Source organism: Paramisgurnus dabryanus, chromosome 11, assembly GCF_030506205.2.
Source record: "Paramisgurnus dabryanus chromosome 11, PD_genome_1.1, whole genome shotgun sequence".
In the NCBI taxonomy this organism is placed as follows: Eukaryota; Metazoa; Chordata; class Actinopteri; order Cypriniformes; family Cobitidae; genus Paramisgurnus; species Paramisgurnus dabryanus.
Genome location: NC_133347.1, coordinates 8,045,992 through 8,060,555, shown reverse-complemented (window position 1 = coordinate 8,060,555; position 14,564 = coordinate 8,045,992). Strand labels below are relative to the sequence as shown.

The following is a 14,564-nucleotide window of genomic DNA, read 5'->3' as shown; positions in this document are numbered from 1 at the left end:
TGACAATAAAAATAACAAATATGCACTTTTAAACCACAACTTTTTGTCTAGGTCCGGTCAAGCGCGACCTAACGTAAATGTGTAGTGACGTGGGAGGTCCCGTGTTACATATATAAAACACACATTTGCGGACCATTGTAAACAATAAACTGACACAAAGACATTAATTAGTATCAGTTGACATACAACAACGTAGGAACGGTCCTCTTTCAACACACTTGTAAACACTGGGGCGGAGTTTCGCGTTCGTCCTCCGTGACCTCATGACGTATTGCGTGGGGTCACGCTGCTGCATCACGACCGTTTCTAGACGAGAAGTTGTGGTTTAAAAGTGCATATTTTTTTTTTTTCTTGTCAAAAATGACAATCGTTTCGCTAGATAAGACCCTTATGCCTGGTTTGGGATCGTTTATAGTCCTTTGAAACTCTGTTGAAAAAAACTGTTAAGTGTTGAGTTAAGTATTAAATGTTGGGTTCTATTAAAGTCCATTAAAATAAGAAAAATCCTGCAATGTTTTCCTCAAAAAACATAATTTCTTCTCGACTGAACAAAGAAAGACATCAACATTTCGGATGACATGCTGGTGAGTAAATTATCTGGATTTTTCTTTTAAGAAAATGGAATATTCCTTTAATCTTGCAGCACGTTTCTTAAAAAATGCGATGGAATATGCGGGATATTTATGCAATTTAATGCAATGAAATTGTGTGAACTTGCCAAAATTGCAGGAGCTTGCAAAAACTGTCTGAACTTGCAAAAACTTTTTGTAGCTTTTATTGATGTTCACGTCGCGTAATTACGTTACAGGGGACATGGCTGCGCATGTGTGAAGTACATGCAACATTTTCAACTTTCTGCAAAGATATACATGACTTTTTGCTAAGAAAATGCTGGAATTATAAAGTCATGCAAGCCCCGCATATTTTTCGAGCACAGATCTGCAATGTATACGGCGAAAGTGCGACGTATTTAAAAAAATCCGGCCTCCGCATAAATATGGTTGATTGTGCATTGAATCATGCGATCGCATAATCTCTGTTATAAGGGACTGTTATTACAAGTGGCATCTAGTTATCATCTGAAAAATTGATTATTTAGACTTAATTGTATCATAAAACAGATCTTAAAAGGTCACAGTAACTTTCAAGGGATAGTTCACCCAAAAATGAAAATTCTGTCATCATTTACTCACTCTCATGTTGTTACAAACCTGTTTTTATTTCTTTGTTCTGATGAACACAAAGGAAGATATTTTAAGAAATTATCGTTCGTGGACCCCATTTACTTCCATAGTATTCTTTTTTCCTACAATGGAAGTGAATGGGGTCCACGAACGGTTTGGTTACAAACATTTCTCTAAATATCTTCCTTCGTCTTTATCAGAACAAAGAAATTTGTGCGGGTTTGTAACCACATGAGGGTGAGTAAATGATGACAGAATTTTCATTTTTGGGTGAACTATCCCTTTCAGGACTAGCATTGCTTGACTTTATAAAAAAATGAACTCTGGTGCCTTTCCTCCACAGTAATGGCTACGGTCGGTTCAGTCCCCCTGAAGAGATGCTAAGTGGCAGATCTGCATGTGATAACAGAGGTGGAGAGAGATCTCACCGTTCACCCGGTCTCACGCCCCTCTCTTCTCCACACTCTACCAGCTCAGGAAGCAAGAAAGGTCAGATACTTACAGAGCCAGAGGGCCTTACACATCATCTGATCTCCATCAGAGTGTAAAATGGATTTCTTATCATCTTCATATGTGCCTACAGCTTCAGAAAGGATCCTGCTTGAGGGCCAGAGAAACACTTTCTCCGCTGGTTCTGATCTCACTGCTGACAGTTTTAAGAGGAACGGTTCTCTGAAAGCATCCAGCAGTCGCAGCTCTAACAGGAGCAGCATGGACACAGACAGTACACTTGGGGGCGCCTCAGCCCAATCCATTCACAGGTGAGCCGGTTAAACCTGTTAGGGAGTTCCTATAAACTTGCTGGTGGGGCACTGCACACCAGATTACATTACATGATGTGAATAGTTGTTCAGAATCTTCTTCTTTTTTTTAAGGATGTATTTTATTATTTTCTCCCAAATTGAGTTTTGGGCATCTCTACTAATGACTATTAGTTTTGCCATCGTCCTGTCAATCATCAGGTTGTCTTACATCATCATGTAACGCCTGCTTTTTTTGTGCTGCAAGGAACTTGCAAAGTAAGGGAAAGACACGTCTCATGCTGTTGCAATGGGGTGGTGGGGTAGTAATAGGGGTGCAACAATACATTGATATGGAATGATACATTGATTTTATTTGTAACGATCCTATGCATTGATGGCACACATAAAGAATCGATTTAAGGTACCTTTATTTTGACAGTCTCAATGTCCTCCTTTCCACCAAAGCGTACATTTTTGTGTTTTTCATCTGTTAGCATTAGCAAGTGAATCCGATGTAGCAACAAAAGCGGTTGTAGCAGCAAAACACAGCGTAAGAGACAGAAGACAAGCATGTGTTTAGCACTGCATGTGATATTGTCCATGCAAAACGCAGTGTCCTCTCTCATGTCCTCTTTTACATGTTGATCAGTTAATTTTTTTAACTGATGAGTTAGAGAGACCACTGCAACAGTTGTTTGACTGTTAGGTCTGATGTTGTGTGACAGATCAACTGCTTAAGTTTAACAACTACATATAATTTATTTTTAAATTTTAATTACAATTTTTAATTAATTACCTCAGTGATTGTCACTATTCCACATTTTGGCACAAAATACTGAAAGATTTTGACTGTTGCCTCCATAAGCATGATTTTATGTGACATTTTGCCCCTCATTATTCATTTTTTTTTTTATTATTTAAAAAAGTGTATGTTTGTTAAGTTTGTTGTTGTAAATGTTTCAATCGGCACAGAGATTGTGCCATTTTCAGAGAGGTTAATTAAATGTTCATGTTATATATTTTGGTTGCAGTTGTAAGTAAAAATTTAACTACCTAACATGGCACATAATATAAAAATATTGATAAATTAATCGGATCGAACCGTTTTTGAATGCATTGGCAAAAATCGCATCCCTGGCGGAGAAAATCGATATTGCATTGATTCGGAATGAACACTTTCCCCGCCAGCATTTTTCCATGCCTTTCAGAAAATGCTCCTTTTCAAATATATAAACATACAATATATGAAATAAAAGAACATACCCTCTGCTTTTAAACAAAAAAATCCGTTTCATCCTACCTTCATGTGTTCTGTTTTTATCACCTCTCAAATATGTGTAGGTTTCATCAAAAACACCAAATTTTGAGCAAAAAGCTGAGATAATTACATTTTTGTGAAGGACTTTTGATAGAGATCAGATGCAGAGCGATCTTTAAAACATACACGGACATACAGCTGTTTGCCCTAGGGCAATATTTCCGGTTTTTATAAGTTCCTGGTGGATAATAGCGGTATTGCAGATTGACGAGATAACTCGTCAATGGCGGGGAAAGAGTTAACTGTCCAATTTACACCCCTAGCTAGTAATATCACAGACCACACTAATCAATAAAGAAAGTTGTTGAACACTCTTTTAATAATAATTATTATTATCGACAGTTTTGGGGGTAACGCATTACAAGTAACGTGCATTATGTAATAGGGGTGACTCCGAATAGTCGAGGTTCGATGCATCGATAGGAGAAGCCTGATTCGACTACCAATCTCACAGTCGAATCGTCGCAGATGTGTTATGAAGTGAGGATCATTCAATTTTGGCCGTATATGGGTGCACACATTATCTGATTTCACATATTCAATTCAATTCAATTCAATTTTATTTATATAGCGCTTTTCACAAAAGTCAATTGTTTCAAAGCAGCTTTACATAAATAGAAGCAGTGAAAAGCACAGAAAACGACAGATAGCACAACAAAATACATGATAGCATGAGCAGTTAAATTTGCTGCGGCTATGACTCAATATTATAATTGCACGTATTACTAAAGCAACGTATAGAAGAGGAAGCTAGGTAAAGCCCAAAAAGGCTGCCTCCCCGGGGTGAAAAACCCCCTAGGAGAAAAAAAACCCCGGGCTTTTATCCGAGGAAAAATAAGTCCTAGGAGGGAAAAACCCTTGGGAGAACGGAAATGGAGATTTAGCGGAGATTAAGCGGTTCTGCCGGTGATCGTTGGTCAGGTATCAGCTGGGCATAACGTTGAAGGACAGCCAGTAGATCAGAGGTGTGCCGACTTTCACATCCACCGGGACCGGGTCGAGGACGAGACAGGGAGAGAAAAACAAAATCGTATTAGCGTAGCGGCCGTTCATATGTATTGAAGTGTCACACAGTGATGTGGTTTAACTCAGCTTAGTTCCAGACAGACTAAATATTGCGGCATAATTATGTTATCCACAGTTGAGGATTTAGCAAATTGGGGACCCAATGCGAGGGTATATATGGTAAATAAGGGTCACCTTCCGATCTTTAAGAGAAAATGAAACCTGACGACCCGTTTGACTAAGGCCTAAAGCCCCACTGTCGTCGTTAATGCAGGTTCAGTGGCAAACGAGTCTATATTGTATACCATTTACAGGACCAGGAGAAAACGCCAAAAACATCGCAACCCGACCATACGTGTTAACCCGTTTGACTAAGGCCGGAAGCCCCACTGTCGTCGTTAATGCAGGTTCAGTGGCAAACGGGTCTGTATGGCATACTATTCATAAGACTTACGATAGCGCCAAAATCGCAACCCGACCATACGTGCCAACCCGTTTGACTAAGGCTGGAGGCCCCACTGTCGTCGTTAATGCAGGTTCAGTGGCAAACGGGTCTGTATGGCATACTATTCACAAGACACACGAAAGCGCGAAAAACGCAACCCGACCATACATACCAACCCGTTTGACTAAGGCTGGAGGCCCCACTGTCGTCGTTAATGCAGGTTCAGTGGCAAACGGGTCTGTATGGCATACTATTCATAAGACTTACGATAGCGCCAAAATCGCAACCCGACCATACGTGCCAACCCGTTTGACTAAGGCTGGAGGCCCCACTGTCGTCGTTAATGCAGGTTCAGTGGCAAACGGGTCTGTATGGCATACTATTCACACGACACACGAAAGCACCAAAATCGCAACCCGACCATACGTGCCAAACCGTTTGACTAAGGCCGGAAGCCCCACTGTCGTCGTTAATGCAGGTTCAGTGGCAAACGGTGGCAAACTATTTAATGCAATTCATTTTAAGTGTTCATGCAGAAAAGGTTTTTATTTATTTATTTGGTTGGTCTGTGTTATGACCGTGAGTGCTTTGTTCCGTGAAAATAACTATTGCGAGTTAAGAACCTTTACTAGACAAATTATGCGAATGCTTTGTAAAAGAGAAAAGTTTTAAGTCTAGCTTTAAAATGATCGACTGTGTCTGATTCTCGGACATCGGTTGGTAAATCATTCCAGAGCTTAGGGGCTAAGTAGGAAAAGGATCTTCCACTTTTAGACACTTTTGATAGTCTAGGGATAATCAATAGGCCTGAATTTTGCGACCGTAGTGTGCGTGATGGATTGTATTCTGATAGTAATTCTCTAAGATATGAGGGTGCTAAGCCATTTAAAGCTTTGTAGGTGATTAGTGATATTTTAAATTGGATGCGATATTTAACTGGGAGCCAGTGTAAAGATGCCAGAATTGGGCTTATGTGGTCATACTTCTTAGATCGAGTAAGTACCCTTGCAGAAGCGTTTTGAACTAGCTGAAGCTTGTTGACCTGATTTGAATGGCATCCCCCGAGTAGCGAGTTACAATAGTCTATTCTAGAGGTCATAAAAGCATGAATAAGCTTCTCTGCGTCAGATGTAGACAGCATATGGCGTATTTTTGAGATATTTCTAAGATGGAAGAATGCTGTGCGGCAGACGTTGGCGATATGACTATCAAAGGATAAGTTGCTGTCGAACATCACACCTAAGTTCCTAACCGTGGAAGATGGCACCACAGTACAGCCATCTATGTGCAATTTGTAATCTGACATATTATGTTTGTAGCGATTTGGTTCAATAATAAGTACCTCTGTCTTATTGGAGTTGAGCTTAAGAAAGTTATGTGCCATCCAGTCACTAACATCGCTAATGCAGTCTTTTAGCTTAGAAAACGTGTGTGTTTCGCTGGGATGCGAGGAGATGTAAAGCTGGGTATCATCCGCATAGCAGTGAAAACTTATGTTATGTTTCCTGATAATGTCTCCTAGGGGTAACGTGTATAACGAGAACAGGATAGGACCTAAAACTGATCCCTGCAGTACACCGTATTTAACCAGGGAGTGATATGACTCTTCCTCATTTACATAAACAAAGTGATAGCGATTGGTTAGATATGACCTAAACCAGGCTAGCGCCTGACCACTGATACCAACATAGTTTTCTAGTCTATTGAGTAGGATTCTGTGGTCTATTGTGTCAAATGCTGCACTAAGGTCTAGTAATATAAGAATTGAGATTTCACCACGATCGGATGTTAATAGGAGGTCATTTGTAACTCTAAGCAACGCTGTCTCTGTGCTATGGTGGGGCCTGAATCCTGATTGGAACTTTTCATATGTACTATTATTTGTCAAGAATGTGCGTAACTGGCTTGCCACTACCTTTTCTAATATTTTCGAAAGAAAAGGGAGATTTGAGATTGGTCTAAAGTTATTAAGTTCTCCTTGGTCAAGCTGTGGTTTTTTAATCAGCGGTTTAATAACTGCTAGTTTGAAAGCTGTTGGAACGTATCCTATTTCTAGCGATGAGTTAAAGATATTTAGAACCGGGGTTGACACTACAGGGAATACTTCTAACAGCTTTCTCACAATATATTAATATACTGCATATTATGATAATGCTACAAATAATATGTGAAGTAGCAGCTTTCAATAAATATTTTTAAAATGCGTTTATAAATCCAACAACCCCTGTGACTGGGCTACACGTCCATAAGAGGTTTCTATGTTAATAAACCATTGCCTCTTTGTTTCTACATTTAAAAGACAAAGCTGGCAAATTATATTATGCCTTTCGTTCTTTTAATAATTTCTATATATTATTTTATTTATAAATCACTTTGGGTTATCTGATTTAACTATTTGGCTTGTGTTTTGTTTCCGTGCACTTGAGGCATTTTGCATATTTCTTCTGCACTTTGTTACTTCTGACCTTATTTTATTAAAAACAATTATTTATTATAAACGTAAATTCTGATCTAATTTAAGTATGTAAATTTTGGATAGCTTTTCGTTGTATCGATGTTGCGCTATTGCGTGCTGGCCATGTTTGCGCATGTAATTTAGCCGAACGGGCTAGGAGCTCTGCGTCTCATATTTAGGAGTTCATCAAACTAAACATTAAAAAACGGATGTTTTTCGACGAGTATAAGTTTTTAAAATGTATTTAAAACAGAGGTGTTATCTTGTCAAAAGTTAAACTACAAAACAGGTAAGCCGTTTTTTTTATTTCGGTGATGAAACGGAAATCTGCACCGAACCTATTTCTGCCTGACACGAATGTCTTTCTTGTGATTTAATAATATGGTCGGTCGGTGATCACTTTCAAATGATAGCAAAGAGATTCCTGAAATAAATAATATCATCCGGTCTTTCTGTATCTAAAGTGAATACAGAGATGATCAAAGTCAAAGCAAGCAAGCAGGTATTTCTGTGCTAAATAATAACGCGTATTGTCTATAAAATCAAAAAAAAATTAATTTCAGTGTTTTTCTTGTTATAAATTAACGTTTAATGAATTGTAAATAAAGATTAGTTTTTATCACTTACAGTCACAATCACAAATTATTTGTCATTTCTCATTTGTCTGGTTTTTTTGGTCATGACTGCTTTGACGCACTATCTCCAAATTAAATAAAAACACTTAATTGTAGCCGGAGTTTCCAGGGCAGGATCACCTTTGTTATTTTTTTAGGTTTAGTTATCAAAATGTATTTTTGTGTGATGTTCTGTAGATCGTGGCTTTAAAATGTTATGAGGAATAATTAAACAAATGTTGCCTTACATTTTACCTTAAAAAAATATATATAAATGCATCGTCAGTTTTGTCTTCATTTATTACTTGAAAGACAGTTTTGGTCACTTTATCAGAAAGTTGTTTAGGGCCCTTTAATTTCCGCGATCACGGAATCGCGGACGGAATCGCGGAATTGGCTAATTAACACGGAATCTAGTATTAACGCGGAATTTTACTTATTTTGAATAAAATTATGTTTTTGTGTGGGAGACGAACGTATGTCTGGGGGAAATGCAGACCGGGGGAACTAAATCTGGGCGACACGCCCCCTCCCGTCGTTTCAGACCCCCTCCAAAACACTGAAACCATGGCGAAGCGGCTCTCCACGACTCTGCTTTCGTCAGCGAAAAAATTAAGAAATTCGACGCTAAGCACTTAGTTCCGAGCAGGTCTCACATGACTTTTTGTGACCGGAGAACTGTTATTTTGGAAGTTTTGTCAACACTCTGTTCACGGTGAGCGCAAAGACACATGCACTCTCTCATCCACGTCTGTCTCACTGTACCTCTCTCACGTGCACGCGCTCACGCATCTGTCCAAAGTGCGAACACAAATCCTCATGTATTTGTTCAGTTTTATGCATTTCAAGCGAGCTGAGGCAAACTAACTATCCCTCGCATTTAAAATATAATCACCTGCATCATGGCGCCGCTTTCTGTCTCTCTTTCGCTCGCACGTGCAAAGAGCTGCGTGCTCATTCTGTCCTAATTCACTATCCTGTGTATTTTTGTAAAGTTATATGCATTTCAAGCGATTGTGTATAAAATATTCCGCTGGATTGATGTGTTTAAGGCACTTCTGAAGGCACCACTGCTTTGACACCTTGTTGTAGCCTCCTGCAAAAACACTAAACAATGCAATGCAATGCATTGAATTGAGTTGTGTGTGTGCGCGTGTGCATGTGCATGTGCGTGTGTAAATGCATCTTTTATAGTCATTAAGTAATCCTGTTATCCAGATTTCCCCCAAATCATTTACATTTTAATCATAAACATTAAAGGCACACTATTTTAATGACTAAAATAAAAGTAAAAGGTAAAAAATATAATTGCCAAAATTTAAAACGGATAAAACGGAATTTGCAAAAATTAAAACGGAGAAAACGGAATTTGGGAAGAAATAAAACGGAATTTGGGAAAAAATAAAACGGATTTTATAGGGCCCTAGTTGTTTGTGTGTGCTGCTTGTGAAAGAAAATAAAAGTTACCAATTTGTACCTGGTCTGGCCCCCTCCCAACCCACGCACACAAACATAGATGATTCGACTATCGGTCGACTATAGAAAGATTCGACATTTCTGATTCGAATATGTAAATCCTTAGTCGAGGACACCCCTATTATGTAATAATATTACTTTTCTGAAGTAATGAGTAAAGTAACGCATTACTTTATAAATGCACACATTAATATTTGAGTTACTTTTTTTTTTAAGTAATGCGAGTTACTTTTCAGTTTAATTTATTTAATTAATGTACTGCATTAAACTGAACGTATTAACGTAGAATTACACACTCTATGCGTGAACAGTTTCAGCCGTTCATGAAGATTTCAGACCAGAGCTTGACATTTTTGCAATGGAAATATGCAATTTCTGAATACAGAACTTTTTAGTCATGAAAAAACTAGGGATGCACCGAATATTCGGCCACCGAAAATTTTCGGCCGAAAATAGCCCAAAAGAGCATTTTCGGCTTTCGGCCGAAATACTTTTATCACATAAACAATACGGCCGAAATGTTGTGATGACGCAAACAGAAACCGCGACCTGCACGTGCTTGTCTGAAGCAACATGTACATGGATGCATGCATGGATGTATTTAACCGCAAAAAGGCGCTAAAGTACGCACAGAGGCACATGCGGTTGTGTCCGGTCCAGACGTGATCATCACAGTGAGTACGCCCTTGAAAGATCAGAACTCTTGATGTGTAAACTTTAGAGAGAGTCGCGCAAATGTGTCTCATACTGTATAGTCCATTAACATACATGTGCCGAATAAAGCAATGAAAAACAACGTAACGTTTTTATGCTGCGCTGTTTGGGATTCGCCTTCGTTCTCTGTGTGTGCACACAACAGTGCACACACGAGTGAGACACACGAGTGAGACGCAAACAAGCGAACGTAAAATCTTTCTGTTATTGACAGGGCACATATAAACAAAATTATCTCCAAAGTATTATTTTTCTAATAAAAACATTTGTTTATGTCTTAAAGGGATACTTCACCGATTTAGCATTCAGCTTTGTATCTGTAGAAACCCGGCAGTATTACTGAATGACCATGTTTCCCTTCATCATTTCCCCCTGAGAGGAGAGATATCTGCATTTTGGTTCTGCAAAAAAGTCCTCCGATGATGCAAAAATCGTCATATTACATCATCGGAGGACTTTTTTGCAGAACCAAAATGCAGATATTTCTCCTAATGTTAATATGCTAATGTTAGCCCTTATTAATGTGTAGCTTTGTTCTTTTTTATAAATGTTTGTAATTTCTTTATTTGTTATTAGATTTTCCCCACCCCCTTTTTTCTGATCTGAAAAATAATCCGATCCGTGCCTCAAAAACTGTAATGTGATCTGAACCGTGAGTTTTGTGATCTATCATACACCCCTAGTAAAGTTAGTACACAGTGATAGCCATAAATGGATTTGTACTAATAATTGGCATAATAATTTATTTCGGTGTTTCGGTTTTTCGGCCTTGGTTTCCTCATTTTCGGTTTCGGCCAAGAATTTTCATTTCGGTGCATCCCTAGAAAAAACACCTGCAAAGTAAGAAAAAGTAACCCAAAAGTAACTTAAAAGTAACATAAGCATTACTTTCCATGAAAAGTATCTAAGTAACGCAATGTTACTTTTTTGGGGAGTAACTTAATATTGTAATGCATTACTTTTAAAAGTAACTTTCCCCAACACTGATTATCGATTTATCATATAGCCAGCAGCCATATCACCCTGTAGCCCAAGACAGCTTACCCACTGAAGCTAAGCAGGGCTGAGCCTGGTCAGTACTTGGATGGGAGACCACTTGGGAAAAACCAGGTTGCTGCTGGTAGTGGTGTTAGTGAGACCAGCAGGGGGTGCTCACCCTGTGGTCTGTGTGGGTACTAACACCCCAGTATAGTGATGGGGACACTATACTGTCAAAAAAGCACCGTCCTTCGGATGAGACGTTAAACCGAGGTCTTGACTCTCTGTGGTCATTAAAAATCCCAGGATGTCCTTCGAAAAAGAGTAGGGGTGTGCCCCGGCATCCTGGCCAAACTTGCCCATTGTCCTACTAATCATCCCTCATACTAATTGGCTATATCACTCTGTCTCCTCTCCACTAATAAGCTGGTGTGTGGTGAGCGTTCTGGCGCAATATGGCTGCCATCGCATCATCCAGGTGGATGCTGCACATTGGTGGTGGTTGAGGAGATTCCCCCGTTCATATGTAAAGCGCTTTGAGTACTGAGAAAAGCGCTATATAAATGTAAGGTATTATTATTATTATTATTATATAGTTGTTGCAACCCTAGTCCTAGTTAGAAATGCAAATTCTGGTTGCAGGTTGCAGTCTGGAGCTTGTAAAGCCAGAGCAAGTTGTTCGCTTGTTGCACGTCTCCTTATGCAGTTTGATAAAGTTTCATGAAGTAGACTTATGCACTCATCTTTCATTAACTCTCTGCTTGTCTGCAAGTCACCGGAAATCAACATTATACAGGATATGTCTTTAAACAAGATATCCCACACTCTTCCTGTTTGCCATTATTATTGGGTGCTCTGTGAAGAGGAGCCAGAATCAATATTTCTGTTTCTATATGCCCAGTTCGGTCTCCTGTAGATGGCATATATAAACACACACACACACACACAGGCTCTTTGTGCAGTCTGTTTTCTGTGCTGTGGGTCAGGCACGTTGCCAAGAAGATCTTTTCCTCCAGTGTGACATTCGAGCCTCCCTGTGGCATTTGTTGAAGCAGTGAGTTAGATTCCCCTCGTGCATTCCTGCCTGTTCAGCATTTAAAGATCCTTAACCTCCAGATATGTGGTCTTTGAGTTGGCTTATCCAGCAGCGAAAAGTTTAACTGGATTCATTTGGCTTATTCCTGTCATCGGCGCACTTTCCTGACCTGACAGCAGCACAAAATCTTTAAATTGTTTAAATGAGGGGTATTTAAAATATTTTATAACTTGGGAGGTATATCGAATTTTGGTAATATATTGATATTTTTTCCTAACGGTTTACTGGGATACTGTCTATATCAGTATGGTCTAATGTGACCCTCCTTTTTTTTTTTTGCAACAGATGCTATGCCAAAAATGTATACTGAGGTCAGATGTAAGCTTTCCAGCCAGCTTGCATGTTGGACATATTTCTTTGAATTTTATTGTCATCATATGCTGTTTCAATAAATTTAATTGACATCTCACATGAGGCTTTGACTGCATGAAAACATTTATTCCACTTTATTCCACCCAAATACAGGGTTATTTATTGTATACTGCCACTCAACCCAAAATTACCAAGATATGAATTTTATTCATTATCGCCCAGCCCGAATAGCTTGTTCATGAATGCCTCTTGATAAAAAAAATGGTTTAAGCCTGTAATAATGTCCTTATGTCGGACACTATTAATGCCAGACAGCACTGGTTCTTGCATATTTTAAAAAATTAAAAAATTGTCTTGTTTCTGTAGTCTTGCCTCTGATGGAAAGAAATCTCCCAGAAGCCCTGGTACGACTCCTGCTGCTGGTTCTCCAGCTGGTTCTGGTTCATCTCGGCTGTCTCCAAGTAATGGTACCCCCATAAGAGGGTCTGCCCAAAGGTCAAGCCCTCCTCACAGTGCCCCACTTAGTTCCTCCTCATCCTCTTCAGGTGCCAGAGCTAAATCCAACCCTTCACCTCATACACGGAGCCCCAGAGCAGAGCACAGGACTACAGGTAAAACCTTCTAGATAATGTTTATGAATTTATGATACATGCAGATCACTGTTGGGTTTAAAGGCGGGGTGCATGATCTCTGAAAGCCAATGTTGACATTCGAAATCACCAAAACAAACATGCCCCTACCCTAATAGAATCTGGACCTTCTTTTGATAGACCCGCCCCACACATACGCAACCCAGGCAACGATGTTGGTTAGTAGACATGTCCCTTACTGCTGATTGGCTACATGTGTGTTTTGGTACTCTGCCCGACTCCCTTTTCCAAAGTGTTTTTCAAAAATCATGCACCCCGTCTTTAATCCAAAAACACATTAATTTATCTTTGTCTAATAGGAGCACATACCATGTGTATTCCCACTACTATGCCTGTTACATAAAATTTTTACAAAGTAGATATTTAAAACCAGTTAATTTCAGAATTTTTAATTCTGTTTTTTTATTCATCCCTCATCAGAGCTGCAGTTTGCTCCTGGAGCCTTGCAGCAGCGACTGTCCGCCGAGCTCAGTTACTTGGATGCAGTGGAAGAGTCGGTACGACAGCTCAGTGATGTAGAGAGGGTAAGGGGCGTCTCTCTCGCTCAACAGGAAACAGTCTCACTCGCTCAGATTCTGAAGGTGAGTTGAAACTTTCCCATCGTTACGTATCCTCACCTTTTTGCGGCTTTGCACCTGCCACAGCATCTGCCCTGGTCAGGGTGCTGCTTATGTTGCCATGTGTGAGAGTGTGTGATCTTTAACCTTTGACTCCTACAGTCCCAGCAGCAGAGACATGAGCGTGACCTGTACCTGCTGAGGATGAAGGCAGAGCAGGAAGCCCTGGAAACCCAGCGACAGCTGGAGGAAAGCAGGCAGAGAGCTGCACGGGTATTTACACCATATGTTATCATTTCACAAGAAGAGATTTTGATGAAGGTTCAAGGTTTTTCCAAGTAAAAAAACTTAAGTTTGATATACTACCTGGGCACGATTTATTGACAAGCGTGTGTTTGATTGCAGGCCCATGCCGAACTGCAAGAGAGTTTGCTTAAGTCTCAGCAGCAGGCGTTGGGAGGTCTGCACGAATCCACAAACAAGATGATCAATCAGCAGGCTGAGGCCGCAAGGCACACAGCTGAAACGGCACGACACATAAAAGAGGTGAGCTAAATAAAATAAAATCTAATACACAGACAATACCGGGCTATTTTTTTATGTTAGTAAAACACAACATGCATTTGTTTTAAATGGTTAAGATTCTTAAAGCGTCCATTACACACGCTGTTTCTGCATTTCTGATGTTAATCTAGAGTACCTATTGAGTAGTATTACATCCTTCATATCTCGGAAGAGTCTTTAGTTTTGTGAGACTTATAAAAGACAGATCAGCTTTAATGATTCTTTGCGATAATGTACGAAAAAATTCGGAAGGAGGAGTTACGAACTGCGGGAGGAGCGAGTCAACACTTTATACAACACTGACTGGATAGCTTATGATTCACTACATGTTCATGTCGTTTATATAATATGCATTAACATGCCTATTTCCAACATAACACAGAGGTCTTACTTACCGCATGCAACTCGTGACCAGGTTGGGACTTTTCAATGAAATCCAGCGTTAAACAAACA

The 14,564-nt window shown here is 39.6% G+C and overlaps 1 protein-coding gene across 11 annotated transcripts in view; it reads left to right on the top strand.

The window, feature by feature from the left end:
* Positions 1-14,564, top strand: part of cep350 (centrosomal protein 350) — a 55,003-nt gene that overhangs the window by 19,614 nt on the left and 20,825 nt on the right. For all 11 annotated transcript variants that reach the window (XM_065248436.1, XM_065248438.1, XM_065248441.1 and 8 more), the window contains 6 exons: positions 1,528-1,673; positions 1,768-1,945; positions 12,707-12,951; positions 13,411-13,571; positions 13,710-13,820; positions 13,953-14,093. In XM_065248436.1, coding sequence (XP_065104508.1) covers positions 1,528-1,673; positions 1,768-1,945; positions 12,707-12,951; positions 13,411-13,571; positions 13,710-13,820; positions 13,953-14,093 — 982 coding nt within the window. The remainder of the gene's footprint in view (positions 1-1,527; positions 1,674-1,767; positions 1,946-12,706; positions 12,952-13,410; positions 13,572-13,709; positions 13,821-13,952; positions 14,094-14,564) is intronic.